General features: G+C 36.6%; 1 protein-coding gene across 4 annotated transcripts in view; it reads left to right on the forward strand.

The window, feature by feature from the left end:
- Positions 1 to 14,835, forward strand: part of NSD2 (nuclear receptor binding SET domain protein 2) — a 74,526-nt gene that overhangs the window by 28,637 nt on the left and 31,054 nt on the right. For all 4 annotated transcript variants that reach the window (XM_054295696.1, XM_054295693.1, XM_054295695.1 and 1 more), the window contains exons 3-8: positions 1,282 to 1,447; positions 5,428 to 5,594; positions 5,954 to 6,445; positions 10,751 to 10,895; positions 11,918 to 11,995; positions 13,424 to 13,542. In XM_054295696.1, coding sequence (XP_054151671.1) covers positions 1,282 to 1,447; positions 5,428 to 5,594; positions 5,954 to 6,445; positions 10,751 to 10,895; positions 11,918 to 11,995; positions 13,424 to 13,542 — 1,167 coding nt within the window. The remainder of the gene's footprint in view (positions 1 to 1,281; positions 1,448 to 5,427; positions 5,595 to 5,953; positions 6,446 to 10,750; positions 10,896 to 11,917; positions 11,996 to 13,423; positions 13,543 to 14,835) is intronic.

The raw sequence follows: 14,835 nt of genomic DNA on the forward strand, positions 1-14,835 counted from the left end.
GTTGCAGCACATCAGAGATTTTAGTTGTTTGTGTTTGGAATATAATGTGTAATTATTTATGGGAGTATTTGCTGGATTTGAAAATAGGTACAAGGTAAAGTGGCCTACTCTGATTCAGCATAATGCTCCAAGTACTTGTTTATAAATTCTAGATTTCTGCTCTCTTAACTGTCTTCTTTCTTTCCTCTTGCCTCTTCTAATTAATTTTAACTGCCTTCTGAATGATGAGCTGGTATTATACAAGATGAATGATAAATGTTGCATATAAATTTAGTACTAGAAAATTTAAAAGGAGATTCAAAATATGTGATTTAATAAAATATGTGATAGGTTTGTAATGAGACACCTTCTGTGCTTTTTTCCAGAGTTAATGCTTACCTAGATAAAGGTGCACTCTATTTATATAAAATATAACAAATGAATCCAAAGAGACAAAATGCAGCTAACTCTGTGAAATGGTTTTAGTTGGTGAATAATGTCTGTGTTGCTGAACTTTGTTATTATGTAGTAAAAATGTGTCTGTCATAGGGGAACATGAAACACCCTTGTAGCTAAATCTATCCCTTGAAGTGGAAATAGTTCTGTAATTGTTTTCCAATAGCTAAAATAGCTTTACAGCATCAATGGAGCACTCACAAACGTCTACTGTTAGAACTGGAACAGAAAAAAATCTCACAAAGTATGTGGGGAATGGTTCATGTTACAAGTTCTCAGTATGTGAAAAAAGAGCTGAAAGATGGAGGGCTTGGGGTTTTAAAACTGGTTATTTCTGTAGTTTCTATTCAGACATAAAGACAATATTTCAGTCTGTTCTAGTCTGGGGGGTTTGTTTGGTTTTGGTTTTTTGAGTTTTTTTTTTTTAATCTAATAGTACATTAGTGTGTATAGCACTTAACTTGATTAATAATATTCAATACAGAGGGAGGTTGACTTTTCCACATCTTCATCCAGTGCTCAGGTAATGTATTTGAAATCAAATGAAGCCTTCCTGATGGTCTCTCAGAAGTTATTTAAAAAGACAAAGGCAAACCACAGCTTGCTTGCCAATATTTCTAATTAAAAACAAAACTGTAATTAGAATGTGGATTTTTTTCACTTTTAGAGAACAAAAGCTATGACTTAAACTTTAAGGTTTTCATTACACATGAAATGCAATTATTGTTTACTAGCAAACATGACAGCACTTTTTTTGAACTATTTCTTATTTTCCTCCTTCTATTACCCCTGATGCATATCTGAAAAAAAGATGATCGGTTTGGCTTTTCTTTTTTTCTTTTTAAGGCTCCTGCTAAGAGAGATCAAACTCAGAGTACCGTCAAAGAGGAAAAAGTCCATCTGTTGAAGTATAATATAGGAGATCTAGTGTGGTCCAAAGTGTCTGGCTTCCCATGGTGGCCATGTATGGTTTCTGCTGATCCTGTTCTCCATGCCTACACTAAACTAAAAGGTATGTCATTCAGATTTCTTCAGGTAAACAAAATTATTGCTTTGGAAAAATTCTGTTCTTCATCTATGCAGTTTATCAGCAACTTGTCAGCAGGAATGTTAAAATCATGTAAATGCTATTCTTGAGTATATAGCAGCGTGTCTTTTAACTCAAGTGTTATCTGAAAGATACCAAAATTGTGAGCTGTCAAACTGTGTGGAGTCTTCTTAAAAAAAGAAAAAAAATAAACCTAAGAGTGTTTTCATCGTTTCTGTGGAGAAGCTTGGTAAATTGATATAGGCTAAAAATTTTATTAAAGCTGATGGGAATTAAATATTCCTGATGATTGTGATTTACTAAAAGCAATTTATAATTCAGGCAGCTAAATTTTCTCTGATTCATAGAGTCAGTACTGATATCTACATACAATATTAGTTGATTTAAAATGCAGGAACTACCAAGTATTAATGAAATTTTTAGGAATGAATCTGTACAATTTCTTAATCTCATTTGCACCTTTGTTCTCTGTCCTGATACCTGAAACTTTTGAGGCTTTAGTAGCAATAAATATTTAGACTACACATTAAGAAAGAGTTGGAAATGCTGAAAGCAGTGAAGCATTGGGATGGATTGCCCAGATAAATGGTCTGATCTCATTCATAGGAGGTTTTTAAGTACAAATTGGATTAATATCTCTAGGATTATAGCTATATTCAAAATTGGTAGTAAACTAAATGGCTTCTTGAGAACCTTTTCAAGCATTCATAATACAGTTGTTGGAATGTTATTATAGGCTCCTCAGACAAATTTTCCTTGTTGCAGTCTTTCAGAGTTTGAATCAGGCAGTCCCTGTCATTTTTAGTCTTTGGATTATTAGGTCTAATATGACATAAAGGGATGGATTTTGAGAGTAGTAGAGCTGTGTATTTGTTCCTAACAATTGCTCTGTTCCTTGAAAGGAGCAGGGTTTATGTTCATTATCCAGAATCTTCATGGTGCATCTTTATCAGAAACTATAGAAACAGATCCAGGAAAACCCAATGTCTGAATGCAGCCTGTGCTGCAGAAACAGAAAGAAGGGCTCACATACTTCATAATGTTAATTTCCCTCTCTTTGAAGTAATGGGAGTGATGGTCATTTCTCATATTTGCTCTGGAGTGGGTTTGGGCCTGCCTTTTCCTTGAAGAGTTTAGTCAGTGTCTGAGCAGCCATCCTGACTAATAAATGCATTCTGATGTCTGTATTTTATCAAGTAGGTATTTTCAGTCTTACCTTCCACCTACTCTTTATTATTTAGGCACTATCAAAAGTCTCTTCTTGCAAGAAATAAAAAGGTCTTTTGTCAGTGAATTGTAGAAATACTGAGCTATGTCTCTGTATTTTTCATTTCTAGGCTTAGGATCAAGTGTTTATAAGCAGTCTGAATTTCTGGATGTTGCCCCTTGATTTGATCATTCCAGCTGAATAAAATATTAGGCTTAATAAAAATTAATAACTTTCAACTTGTGAGAAGTACATTTTTGTGTAAAAAAGTCTGTGTGAGTCTGGCTAAAGCCCCATCTCACTGAATATGCTGTCTCTGGCTGTGGTCAACCACAGATGCTCAGATACAGAGAAGCACCAGGGAAGTGGTGGGTTCCCAGATCACTCTCCCAAACTCCCAACAATTAGTTGCTTCAGGATTCTGTGGGCCAAAAATTAAGTTTCCCTATGTAACAACCGTTAATGAATATCAGAAAATCAAGGCAACCCCGACGATGGGGAGAAATGATGCATCTGACTCCATTGATATCAGAAGGCTAATTAATTACTTTGTTATACTATACTATTCTATACTATATTAAACTACATCTAAATTGAAACTACACAAGCACTCAACCCAACAAAACTGCCCAGAATCTTGTGACTGTCAGCCCACAGTCCTGACACACAAACATGGGTTCCATTGGTCAATGAATCAAAACACTCCCATCAGAATCCATTTACCAATTCCCTTCAGGTAAACAGTCTTCCACAATGCATTCCACTTGTTCCAAAACACAGGAGCAGTAAATGAGATAAGAATTGTTTTTTCTTTCTCTGAGGTGCAGAGAATGTGAATCCCAGAAAATCCTTGGGAAGTTGTGCCTTGCATTTCTCTGTGAAGAGAAATGCGACCACAAATGAATGTCATTATTTTATCCAGGAGCATTGGTACAAATTCAACTCTCAGAGGGTACCTGAACATTCACCACTAGGTTTGTGACTCTAGTGGCAGGAAGTATTACTTAGTCTCCTTAATTAGGCAGTTACAGCTGTGCAGCATTACAGTGCAAAAGGAGCACAGTGCCTGCCTGCTTGGCAAGTGGGCTCTTGGCAGATCTTTACAGGAGGTTGGAATCCTAGGCTGTGGCTTCTCTGTAGGCAGCCAGGGCATCCTGGTAAAATAGACAGATTAAGTCATAAGAGCTCTGTAGTTACTACTTAAACATTTTCTTGATGAGCACAAAGTTATTGCTGTGCAAGACAGTTTTTCCTGACTAGGCAACTCTGGAACATATGTTAGATTACTGATTGGATGTGTGATGGTTACAATCCCAAGACTTTCCCTCTGCCCTTCCTCTAGATTCTCGTATCTGATCTCAGATGAGTCATTACAGTTCTTGTAGTACTCATAGATGTTTTTATATATAGTGTAAGTTCGTAATTGTTATAAAACATTACATGTATATATTAAAATTTTTGCCCATACCATTATTACCCTTCCAGATGCCATATTTTACAAGAATAATCCCCTATTAAAATAATCACCATTATTGGCTGAATCACCATGAAAAGAAAGTTCTTTCTAACTCTAGAAACCCCAAAAATAGAGTATGAAGCAATCAATTAGATCTATTTGGTGACTGAGCCTGAAGACATGCAGTGTATGAATAATGGAATTCCAAATGGAATCTTGACATAATTTGAAGTCACCTGTAACAGAATTGTGGCTGTTGTTGGTACCTAGTGGGTGTCCATCCTTCCTGAGTTTGTCTGCTGTCTAGTCTATGTGTAGGACAAACTGGTGTGGTGACACTGGAGGAACCACAGGTACTGCAGGGAGCATATTTGATCCAGCAGGATTGAATTTGCAAACACAGAAGTGCAGCTTAGAACCTTTTCTATTTTTAAACAAGACCATAATTTGAACACTTGGCAAACTTACAAGTTCTAATGAACAAGGTGTTAGAGGACATCTTAAGTGTGATCTCTTACCTCTGCCTTTTAGAAATTCATTGTTAACTGTGAACCCTTTGATGAGTTTGGAAAGTGGTTTCTTCCCCATTTTCTGTAGAATAGCTGAGACCTTGGGAAGGCAAAGGTTGTATGCCTGTATCATACCACAGCGAGACAATGTTCCTCCTGTTTTTCTAGGGGAAAAAAGGAAATATTTTTAGTTTCAGAAGAAAAAATGCTTCTTATTTAGATGTCAAAATTGTATTTTTATCCCTCCACTCTCCCTTTCGCCAGCCAAATCCTTTATTGATTTCTTTGATTCCTGAAAAATCTTGATTAATATGAAGTTTTGATTGCAAAGGTTAAAAGCAGATTAAATACATGTCTCTGTTTAAGAGTACAAAAAGATAAATTTTAGGAGACTTAGGGAGGAGGCTGAGTGCACAAGCTCTCCAAGCTGTGGAACTTTCTCAGTGTTCCTTGGGAGTTAAATGCTGAATTCATTTTCAGAAACACCCAGACCTACATGTAAAGTTAATATACGTGGAAAACTGACAGGTGATTGTAACCTCAAGTTAATTTAGCCAAGCATGTTCTTGCTGGGAATTAAACTATTGAGCTTTTGGGTCAGACTTCATACATTATCTTTCAGAGACTTTCAGACTGATTTAAGTGTGTTTTTGAAAGGTTATCCAGTTTTATTGTGCTTTTGTTATGGCAACTGTAGCAACTTACAGACTTCAAGTCTGCAGGGGCTTACCAGAGTCTAGATCTTAAATACATGTGTTTTTTTAATTTTCAGGACAGAAGAAGAGTTTTCGTCAATATCACGTTCAGTTTTTTGGAGATGCCCCAGAGCGAGCCTGGATATTTGAGAAGAGCCTGGTGCCCTTCAAAGAAAAAGACCAGTTTGAACAATTATGCCAAGAGAGTGCAAGACAAGCCCTCACTAAAGCAGAGAAAATAAAGGTAAGAGGTTCCCAAATCAGGCAAGATTTGGAGCTTTTTATTTTAGCACTACAGAGATGTATGGATATAAATAGGTATTATAAAAAGCTTAAAGACAGCTTGTTTTACAGGAGTCTTACATTTCATTTATAGATGCAAAGGATGGGGTGATTTCCCACTGTTTGTTACTCAGTAAACATCAGTACTCTTCTGCTTTGTCATGGATTCATCTATGGTATCGGTATTATTAAATACAGCTCCATTTGAGCTCTGAATTACAGACCTGCATGATAATTGGTCTCGTGGGGTTGTTTGATGTCAATGTCAGCATTTTGCAGTCACAGGTGGGCAGATTGCTCACAGGCTGTCTCGTGTTGCAGATGCTGAAGCCGGTGTCGGGGAAGCTGCGGCCGCAGTGGGAGATGGGTGTGCAGCAGGCCAGTGAAGCTGTGGCCATGACAGTGGAGGAGCGCAAGGCCAAGTACACCTTCATCTATGTCAGGGACAGACCCCACCTCAACCCTCGAGTGGCACAGGAGGTTGGCATTGCTGTGGAACCCTTGGAGGAGATGGATGAGTCGTCCTACTCACATGAAGAAACCACTCCAAATCTGAAATCAGTGAAGGAGTCTGGCATTCCTAGCAAGAGGAGGAGAAGGACATCAAAACTCTCTGCTGCTGATGATATGCAAGAGAGCAGTCAGTTGGAGGATAAGAATACTACTCCTCAAAAGTCATCTGAACAGGCAGAATCCAAAAGAGGGATAGGCTCCCCTCTCAATAGAAAGAAAACTCCAGCGTCTACTCCACGAAGCAGAAAGGGCGATGCAGTATCTCAGTTTTTGGTCTTTTGTCAGAAGTACAGAGATGAGGTTAGTCTCTTTGAGCTGTTATTATTGTTGATTGCCTCTTCTCATTTTTGTACTTGAAGAAACTACTTTGCTTTAGTAAACAAAAATTAGTTATTACTGCACAATCTATATATTCTGGGTTTGACAATGCCTGCATCAAATCTTATTCTAAGCAGAAATAGAGAAAGAAGGGAATGTAAGTGAGCCATATAAACAAGATGGTGATAACTGCTTTTGTATTTCAAGCAAAAGTTGTGTTAGTATCTTCCCACATAAACCAGTAGTCCTTTGTATCAGCCATATTTTGTCTTTAGTGTATGTACAATACAATACATATGCATACATATATGCTCAGGCAACTGTAACAAAGATTATGCTGTTCATGGCAGTCTGCTTGTAGACAACTTTTACATTCTTTCTGAGGACATGGCTCAGTTGATTCTGTGTGTTCCCTTATCTTTGAACACCCCAAAACTTAATTTACTTACCTGGAACCTTTTGCTGAGCTTCAAAAGAAGCTGCTTACCAATGCTTGTAAAAATCACTGTCAGTGTGTGCAATCTTCTGGGACAGAAACTAGGTCCTCTTGAGGCACTTACACTCCAATACAAGGTAGAATAAATAAAACAGTATGTTATTATCAATTTGTTTTAGGAAGACTTAAAAGTGTAAAAAGCACTACTGCTGGTGTAGCTCATTACTTTTCAAACAGGACTTACCATTACTTTAAAATCAGGATTTTTCTTTCTTTCAGTCTTTTAGTCCATTTACAGTACTGTTCCATGATCTGAAGCTAGTGTGATATCTTATGTTTTCTTGTACTTGTGCTATTACATATTGTTCACAGAAGGATCAAGAAGTTTAGTGCTGACTTTGTCATACTCTTTAGCTACTGAATGGTTGACTTCATTGTAGCATACTTGTATTAGAAAAGAATTAATAGATGTAAACTTTATAAAGGAATATTGGGGAAGCAGATTCTGTTGGATGGAAGTCAATTAGTTGTGGTTCAACCTGGGATCTTATTAGATCATTGAAATTTAAGGTAATATTGAGAATGAAAATGAGCACAGTATTATATAAACCTTTTAGTGGCTTTGGTTAAGTTGAGAAGAGCATTGGCATTGCAGTTTGCTGGCTCTGGAAAAGAAATGGTTTTGTAGCCAGACAATTTAATACAGATTTTGACATACTAATTATGAAAAGCTGTATGGGTAAATCATCTGTCTCATGTTGGAGACACATGAGTTCTATTCCCAGTTCTTCTGTAAGTGACATTGCAAGAGGGAATCACCTTGGCCTTCAATGTCCATAGCAAGAAGTCTTTTGCAATATTGAGGGACATACAGTTGCTTCTCTGGAAGAAATGAGATTATGATGGCTGGCTTTATGGACTCTTAGCCAAACACACCTTGCAGAGAAGAGATGTGCTGAGTCTCTGGTATTTCTATTTTCTGTGCCAGTTATGGCACTTTGTTCCCTGCTGTTGTTATACTGTAATTTTCAAATTAATAGATGGAAAATATGAAGACTATTAGAATATATGAAATTGAGGAAATACATTTTCTTCAGTGTCATTTCAGGAAATTGAAAAATTTTCTTAAACTTGAAATTCTCACTGGTGATAGTGGCTAATGTTGCACAAAGTTAAAGTAGAAGGAAATAAGTTTAAAAATATTATGTATTTTTAGAGGGAGGGCATCCTACCATTTCTGCCTAGAATACCTTTTAATGAGATCTGTCATGAAAACCCAAATCTGCCTGAATGTGTGATCCATTCTAACAGGTACAGAAACACTTCTGTGGGTAGAACAGCACTAGGTTGTGAAAGCTGCAGATACCTCTGACTGATCATGAGAACCTGTCTTCCCTTTGTCATGATTGGAATTTGACTGGCAAAGTGAGAAAACACCAACTTAGATATTTATGCTTTTTGCCTTTCATGTTGCTTTTAAACTGGCAGGTTCATGCCATTGGTGGAAGGTGGAGATTCTAACCTGAGATTTGGAGTGTCCTCTGCTGTTAGGCTTATCTGGTTCAACTTGCATGACTTTCACCAAGAGTTTATTTTGCTGTGTTGTAGATGATCTGATGCTTTAGAAAGAGTGATGATGTTGGCTAAAAAACAAACCTGGTTTTGAGCTGCTTGAACTGGTGGCATTGGAGAGTTTAGTGTATGACTTTCTTAGTATTTGCGTGTAGAAACTGAGAAAAAAGGAGCATTACAGACCCCAAAGAGGCTCTCTGTCCCCAGTCTTGGGAAGGGATGGAAGTGAAAGGGATGGCTGAAGACTCCTCTTGTGGGGCCTCTAATAATACCAAGCTCTCTTAAAAGTGGAGCCATTTCTGCTGTGTCTTGCTTGGAGTCTGGCTTTGTGTGGTAGTGAGATTCATATATGGGTTTGATTTTATTATTATTTAACTGCTGGAGAATGTTTTTAATGATTTAGGAGACACACTTCCCACATCCCTGAGGGAGGTGCTGAAAGCTTGGAGCACTTTTGTGGTTGTAGTGGTGCATTAAGTATTTTGTGCTGTTACCAAAGGAGTAAAGATGTGTTTTGTACTATTGTATTGTGTGCTTCCCCTGTGAAAAATACAAGGCTAGTAAGCATAGTAGGGAAGTGTCTGACTGGAGATAAAGGTGTCATTCAAGTGAGAGGCAGAGAGCTACACTGTTTACATCAATTGATTTGGGCCTTGAGTCTCTTGTGGGGAAAATTAAGGAATAATTTCACTAACATGGAGACTTTGGAGAAGACTACGGAGCTTTTTGTTTGCAGGCCTTATTTATAAGGGTCCCTTCACCATTAAGAATTCTCAGTGTCTTTTCCTTGTCATTTCACAGTGCTGCTAGTCAGCTGAAAGTTATTTTTATTCTTATTTTGTTGAGACTGGAGGTAATGTTAATGTGTATCTCATTTCTCCGAATAAATCTAGTTATTTCTTGGAGAATTAAGATTGAGCACAATGACCTGTACATTTGTGACAGCAGTCAAAATTGATGCTAATTTTGTGTTCTGAAGAAGTGAGATTTGTGGAAGGGGTATCTTGTGGGTTTATGTTCCTCCCTTTCAGTAATGTGAATCCAGTTGCTGGATTTTAATCTAAATTGAGTAGAGGCTTTCAAAGGTAGTTGTACTCCTCAAGCCTTATGCAGATGGATTATGCCAGGTACAAACAAGGCAATTCTACTAAGAGAAAAATTATTGCATGGATTTCCATACTAGACACTGACCAATGGAAGGAAGGTACTGCAGCTATTTTAATACTTGGAAAAGCAAGAGTCACACTTGCATCCTGTTTGGTAACAGGAAATGTAGTTGTAAGACCATTAATTCTAAGAAATTAGGTTTACTCATTTCACCTTACCAGAAAATTTGTATTTCTGTTCTGTTGAATGGTGTTACTCTTTGAACAATTGGCTTTCTTGACTTAGTTTTTCATTTGCTCTGTGTTTTTGGGGTGTCATTTACATCACTCATTTTGGGGAATGTTGGGTAATGAGATGAGAAGAATTGTTTTTAAACTTGCTGTTTCATTTCTGCACAAGCATAGAGTTTTTTTACTTGGATGATTAATCAAATCTGATATTCCTTAAGTAGGAGTATACTGAAGGAGTTTGGGAGGATTTTTTTCCTTTTTTTTTTACTACTGGTGTTTTGGTTTTTTGTTTTTTGGTTTTGTTTTGTTTTGTTTTGTTTTTGAGTATACTTCTGGAAACTCTGTTAAACTCCATGTTGTTGGATATTATGTGTCCTGCTTATAGCATTAAAAGAGATGCACAGCTAGGGTTCATATGCATAATATAAGAAAGATGAATCAATACAGGGAAATTGCATCAGATGGTAACTTATGTAAATCTCTCTGCTGAGTTAGGTGTACTGGGTTCTATGATTAATGAGTTTTGCTCTGAATTGATGGATTTCTTTCTAGGCAAACGTATATTCCAGTATTGCTTGCCTGTCATTTATGGATCTATATTTAAACTTCATTGAGAAGCAATACCCTTTTTTTTTTAACGACCACAAAACAAGATTTATACTTACTCCACTTACTCCAGTTTTTGAATGGCAAAAGGCAAATAGATACTTCCAAAATTAGTCTTAACATTTCTGAATAAGCTAGTTGATTTTTTTTTAAAAGACAGACAGAGAAGTGGTTATTTAAAGCAAAACTGGATACAGTAGGCTTTATTCTAGTTCTGTCTACAGCAGAAATATCAGCTAGCTGTTTGTATCCAGTTTTCCAAAGTGATGGAAGTGTGTACACCATTCTTTCCAATGGTCACTTTTTTTTAATTCAACCCTATTTCTGCATGTATAGGTGGTTGCTGAACATCCAGATGCTTCAAGTGAGGAGATTGAAGAGCTGCTCGAATCGCAGTGGAACATGCTTAGTGAAAAACAGAAAGCTCGCTATAACACAAAGTTTGCCATAGTGACCTCTCCCAAATCTGAAGAAGACTCTGGTAAACGTAAAACTGTGCTAGTGTACTCTAACTAAATTTGATATACATAGTGGCATTAAACTAAGCACATATTTGAGACCCTGTAGGGAAAACAGCTTTCACTGTTTTCCAGTTTTAATTCTTGGTGTTTGTGCCAATAGCAAAGGAATGCCAATGGTTACAATAAACGCAACCCATGAAGTCTACATTTCTTGCTCATTGTTCTGAAAAGTTGTTATATGTAAACCTTCTGCTGTTTAGACATTGCTGATTTCTCATTCTTCTTCTGCCCATAAGCAGCTGCCATTGCATCCACTGCTTGTTACAAGTGGATGGTGGGAAGGAAAGGTGAAGTGTTAACTGCTAGTAAAATTTGAGATGTTGTTTTTATAGAACAGTTAGAAACGGTTTAAAAAATTTATTCAGTGCTACACCTTTTCTTCATATTTGCCTAAAGTGTATTACTTCACATCATCATCAACTCAGGAAGAACTATTCCAGACTTTATTCTGTACCCTTCAGCCATTTGGCATTTTATTGTGCTACTCAAAGTTTTTAGGACTTTGTGCAAGTTTGCAAATACTTTATTTTTTTTCTCCTTGTATTTTTGTTGCTTTTTTCTGGTGCTTGTTTTTGATGAACAGTCTCGATTGTTTTCCAAAATATTTGAGGGGGTTTTGAGTTGCTTATTTGAGAAAGGAGGAGGAAGAAGATAGTTTGCCATTTGCGTGAGCTTTATCAAATTTAACTAGCGATCATTTTTCAAATTTAAATAGCTTTACAGCACTGTAAGAAGACTTATATGGAAGTATTAGAAGCCAACAGGTGCTGCTTTGGGCAATGACAAGAATGAGAGGGAGTGTTTGAAAGTTTGTGAGACTTGGAAAAATTTGTATAAAAATGGCAGTCAGTTTTGTTAACTATGTGTGTGTGTGTGAAATAACATCATTTTGTGGAAAATTGAAAAGTTTTTAACTTAAAATTTTAAGTGTTAAATATTTGGATATCAGTTTAAAAAAAAAACACATTCTGTATCTCTCAAGGTTCATCATTGAAGAATATTGGAGAGGCCAAACGTAAAGTGTTTCAAGACTCACCTAAAAGGAGATCAAGATCCAGAAGTAATTGAAATTTGTGTTCTGTGCAAATAGCTCATCATTATAAGTAGCTGTTGAGTGTATTTTTTTATGTAATCGCCCACGTATCATAATCTCTTCATTTTATCTCAGATGTTGTCTTCCTTGACGTTAGAACTTTAATGGATCCCAAATTAAATATCTTAACACTGTAGTGCTGAATTTTGTTCACCTTCCTCAGTGTCATATTGCAAGAAATGTAATTGAAATTGTACCTGTACCAGGTGTTTCTAGTACATATATTGTGTACATTTATAGTTACCTACAGATGAAAATATGTCAGTTCACTTGCTCCCCATCTCAAGTCCTCTTATCTTAAACTTGGAAGAATGTTGTGGGATTTCTTTTGCTGGCTTTTTGTAAGTAGCAGGTTCTCCTGGAGCCATTTCAGTCTGCCTTGTGGATTCAGTTGGATCATAGAATATGTCCTAGATTGTTGAGATAAGAACATTAATTTGAAAATTATCCATATTTTCAAGTTGCTATATTTTTAATATTTACAGACATTTGTTCCCACTGAAATAGAATGCTTGTACCTGTAGGGCAGTTTTCAGTTAACATATTTGTGCCCCTGGAGCTTGCAGTTTTCATACTAATAATACTCTGTAGCTTCATAAACTAGAGAGTACTGAAGAGTCTAATTAAGTTGTCGTTTCATCTTGATGAAACAGACCACTTCCCAAACCCTCATCTATCTTTTTGAGGTGCAGACAATAGTGGAGTCTGTGGCAGGGGTATGTAGATTACTCAGTGACCTTTGGTATTTAGCAGCTGCTTGAACTTAATAGTGAACAACCATCTAAATATATAAATAACTTTGTGGTCTAAAATGGCCAATGTGGTTCTGTTCATAGTATTCAAGTTCATAAAGAAAGGGATCTTATGGTCTCATGTAAAATACAATCAGCTTGTTAGACTCTGGAATTGCCAGGTCAGAAAGAGAATTAATCTGTACAGTTGGTGATATCTTTTCCAGAGGCCCCTTAATAGATGTCACCAGTTAAAGTAGGCTTAAGGAGGGGATTTAGAAAGTAATTTTAGTAGTAAGACACTGTTACAAAGTGGCAGGAGAGTGAAAAGCTGTACAGCTCAATCACATGCAGTCTGATGATGTGAAATAAATGTTGGGCAGTAACATCCAGATCTTAAACTAGTGCTTGTATAGGTAGACTCATCTTTGTAAAATAACTTGACTATGAAGCAGTTGATTTAGATTTTTTTCTAAACTTAGTCTTTAGCACCAGAAACCAGACCTTAAGCATTAAGAGGTCATCAAACTGTGTAAATGTTTATCCATGTTTTAAAAATAATGACTGAAAGAAAAGTACCTTAAATAACTAGATCAGTTCAAATAATTTCAAAGTGGGTTTTAGATTATTTTTCACGTGAGTTTCCCCCATCCCCCATCCCAAGGTAATTTACATGGAAATAAAAGAAACCAAAAAAAGAGGACAAAGGAGCCTACAGAAGATTTTGAAGTTCAGGAAGCACCTAGGAAAAGACTCAGGATGGATAAACAGAATAATCGGAAGGTAATTATGTCCTTGGTTTGTTGGGGTTGATTTATAGCAGCACCAGTCACATTGCTGTAGTTAAGTTTGTCAGCATTTCCATTTTCAGGATTAAAAAAGAAATGCCCATATATTTTACCAAACTGTTGTCAATATTCAGAGATCCATGTGAGCTTACCACTGGGGGATTTTTCCCTTTGGTTCTGAGGATGGAGGTAGGACAAGTTGCACTTGCTACTTAAACTGTTCCCCAAAGGAATGTGCAGAGGGAGGCATGACCTCTCTGTGGTGTTATGCTCTGTAGTTCTTTTTCTTTCCTCCTGATTTGGAGTTAGTTTTACCAGAATGTTAAAGAAATATCTTTAGCCAGTAGTTACTTTAGACAAAAGTCAGAAGAGAGGAAAGCAAGTAAAGCAAAACAGAAAAGCTACTTTTCACAAACAGGAAGGCTATAGGACACTTTAGAGTGGCATGCTGCCCCTTTTCTTGGGTTAGGAGACTGCAGTAAATTTATATTTCTGCAGTAAAAGTATATTTATCACACAAATTTCAGGCTCCTTTTCTGCTCTGAATTTCAGTGGTACAGCAAGCAAATGGAACAACCTGATAGAAGGCAGTAGATTTATTTTTTTTAATGAGTTGTAGAGGTCTTATTTGTAGGTGTCAGTTTGTTTGGTGGGCTGGTTATTTTGCTAATTCTGTTGATATTGTAGATATTAAGACAACTTGTTGTCTTAGAATTTAATATTAAAATAAGAGAATTTCAGATAGGCTTAATGAGCTGATTAGCAAGGGACAGAGATAATTACTAATGTTGTTACCTCTGGAGAAAGAAGAGCCAAAACTGGTTTTTGCACTTCTTGCTGGAATGGGTTAGTCATTGCATATTCATGTGACTTTCTAGGAGCAGTTTTTCAAACCTTTTTAAACTTGTATCATTGATTTGCATATACTATAATACATGAGATGGATGGAATAATGAAGTTAACTTATTACAATTAATTCCTCCTATAAAGTCCTTTATTTTTCTGTTCTAAAGGTACTTTCTTGTCCCACCAGCATTTGTACCCTACAGTTAGCCTACATTCTCAGAAGTAGGATGAAAGGTGGTTGCAGTTCAGTTCATTCATGAGAGGTTCTGGTATCTTTGGTGCTGTGACACACATGTGAATATACCAGCAGGAAAATAAAGAACTGAATGAGATTATTGATTCCCATAATATTCATAGCACTAATGGCTATGAATAGCACTGACTTTATGATGTGCATTTTAAAAATGTTGTTCTCTCTCTGGTCAGTTTATCAGAATGCTTA

This window comes from Melozone crissalis, unplaced genomic scaffold, assembly GCF_028551555.1.
Source record: "Melozone crissalis strain CALT ecotype California unplaced genomic scaffold, PUWL_Pcris_2 ptg000006l_1, whole genome shotgun sequence".
NCBI lineage: Eukaryota > Metazoa > Chordata > Aves > Passeriformes > Passerellidae > Melozone > Melozone crissalis.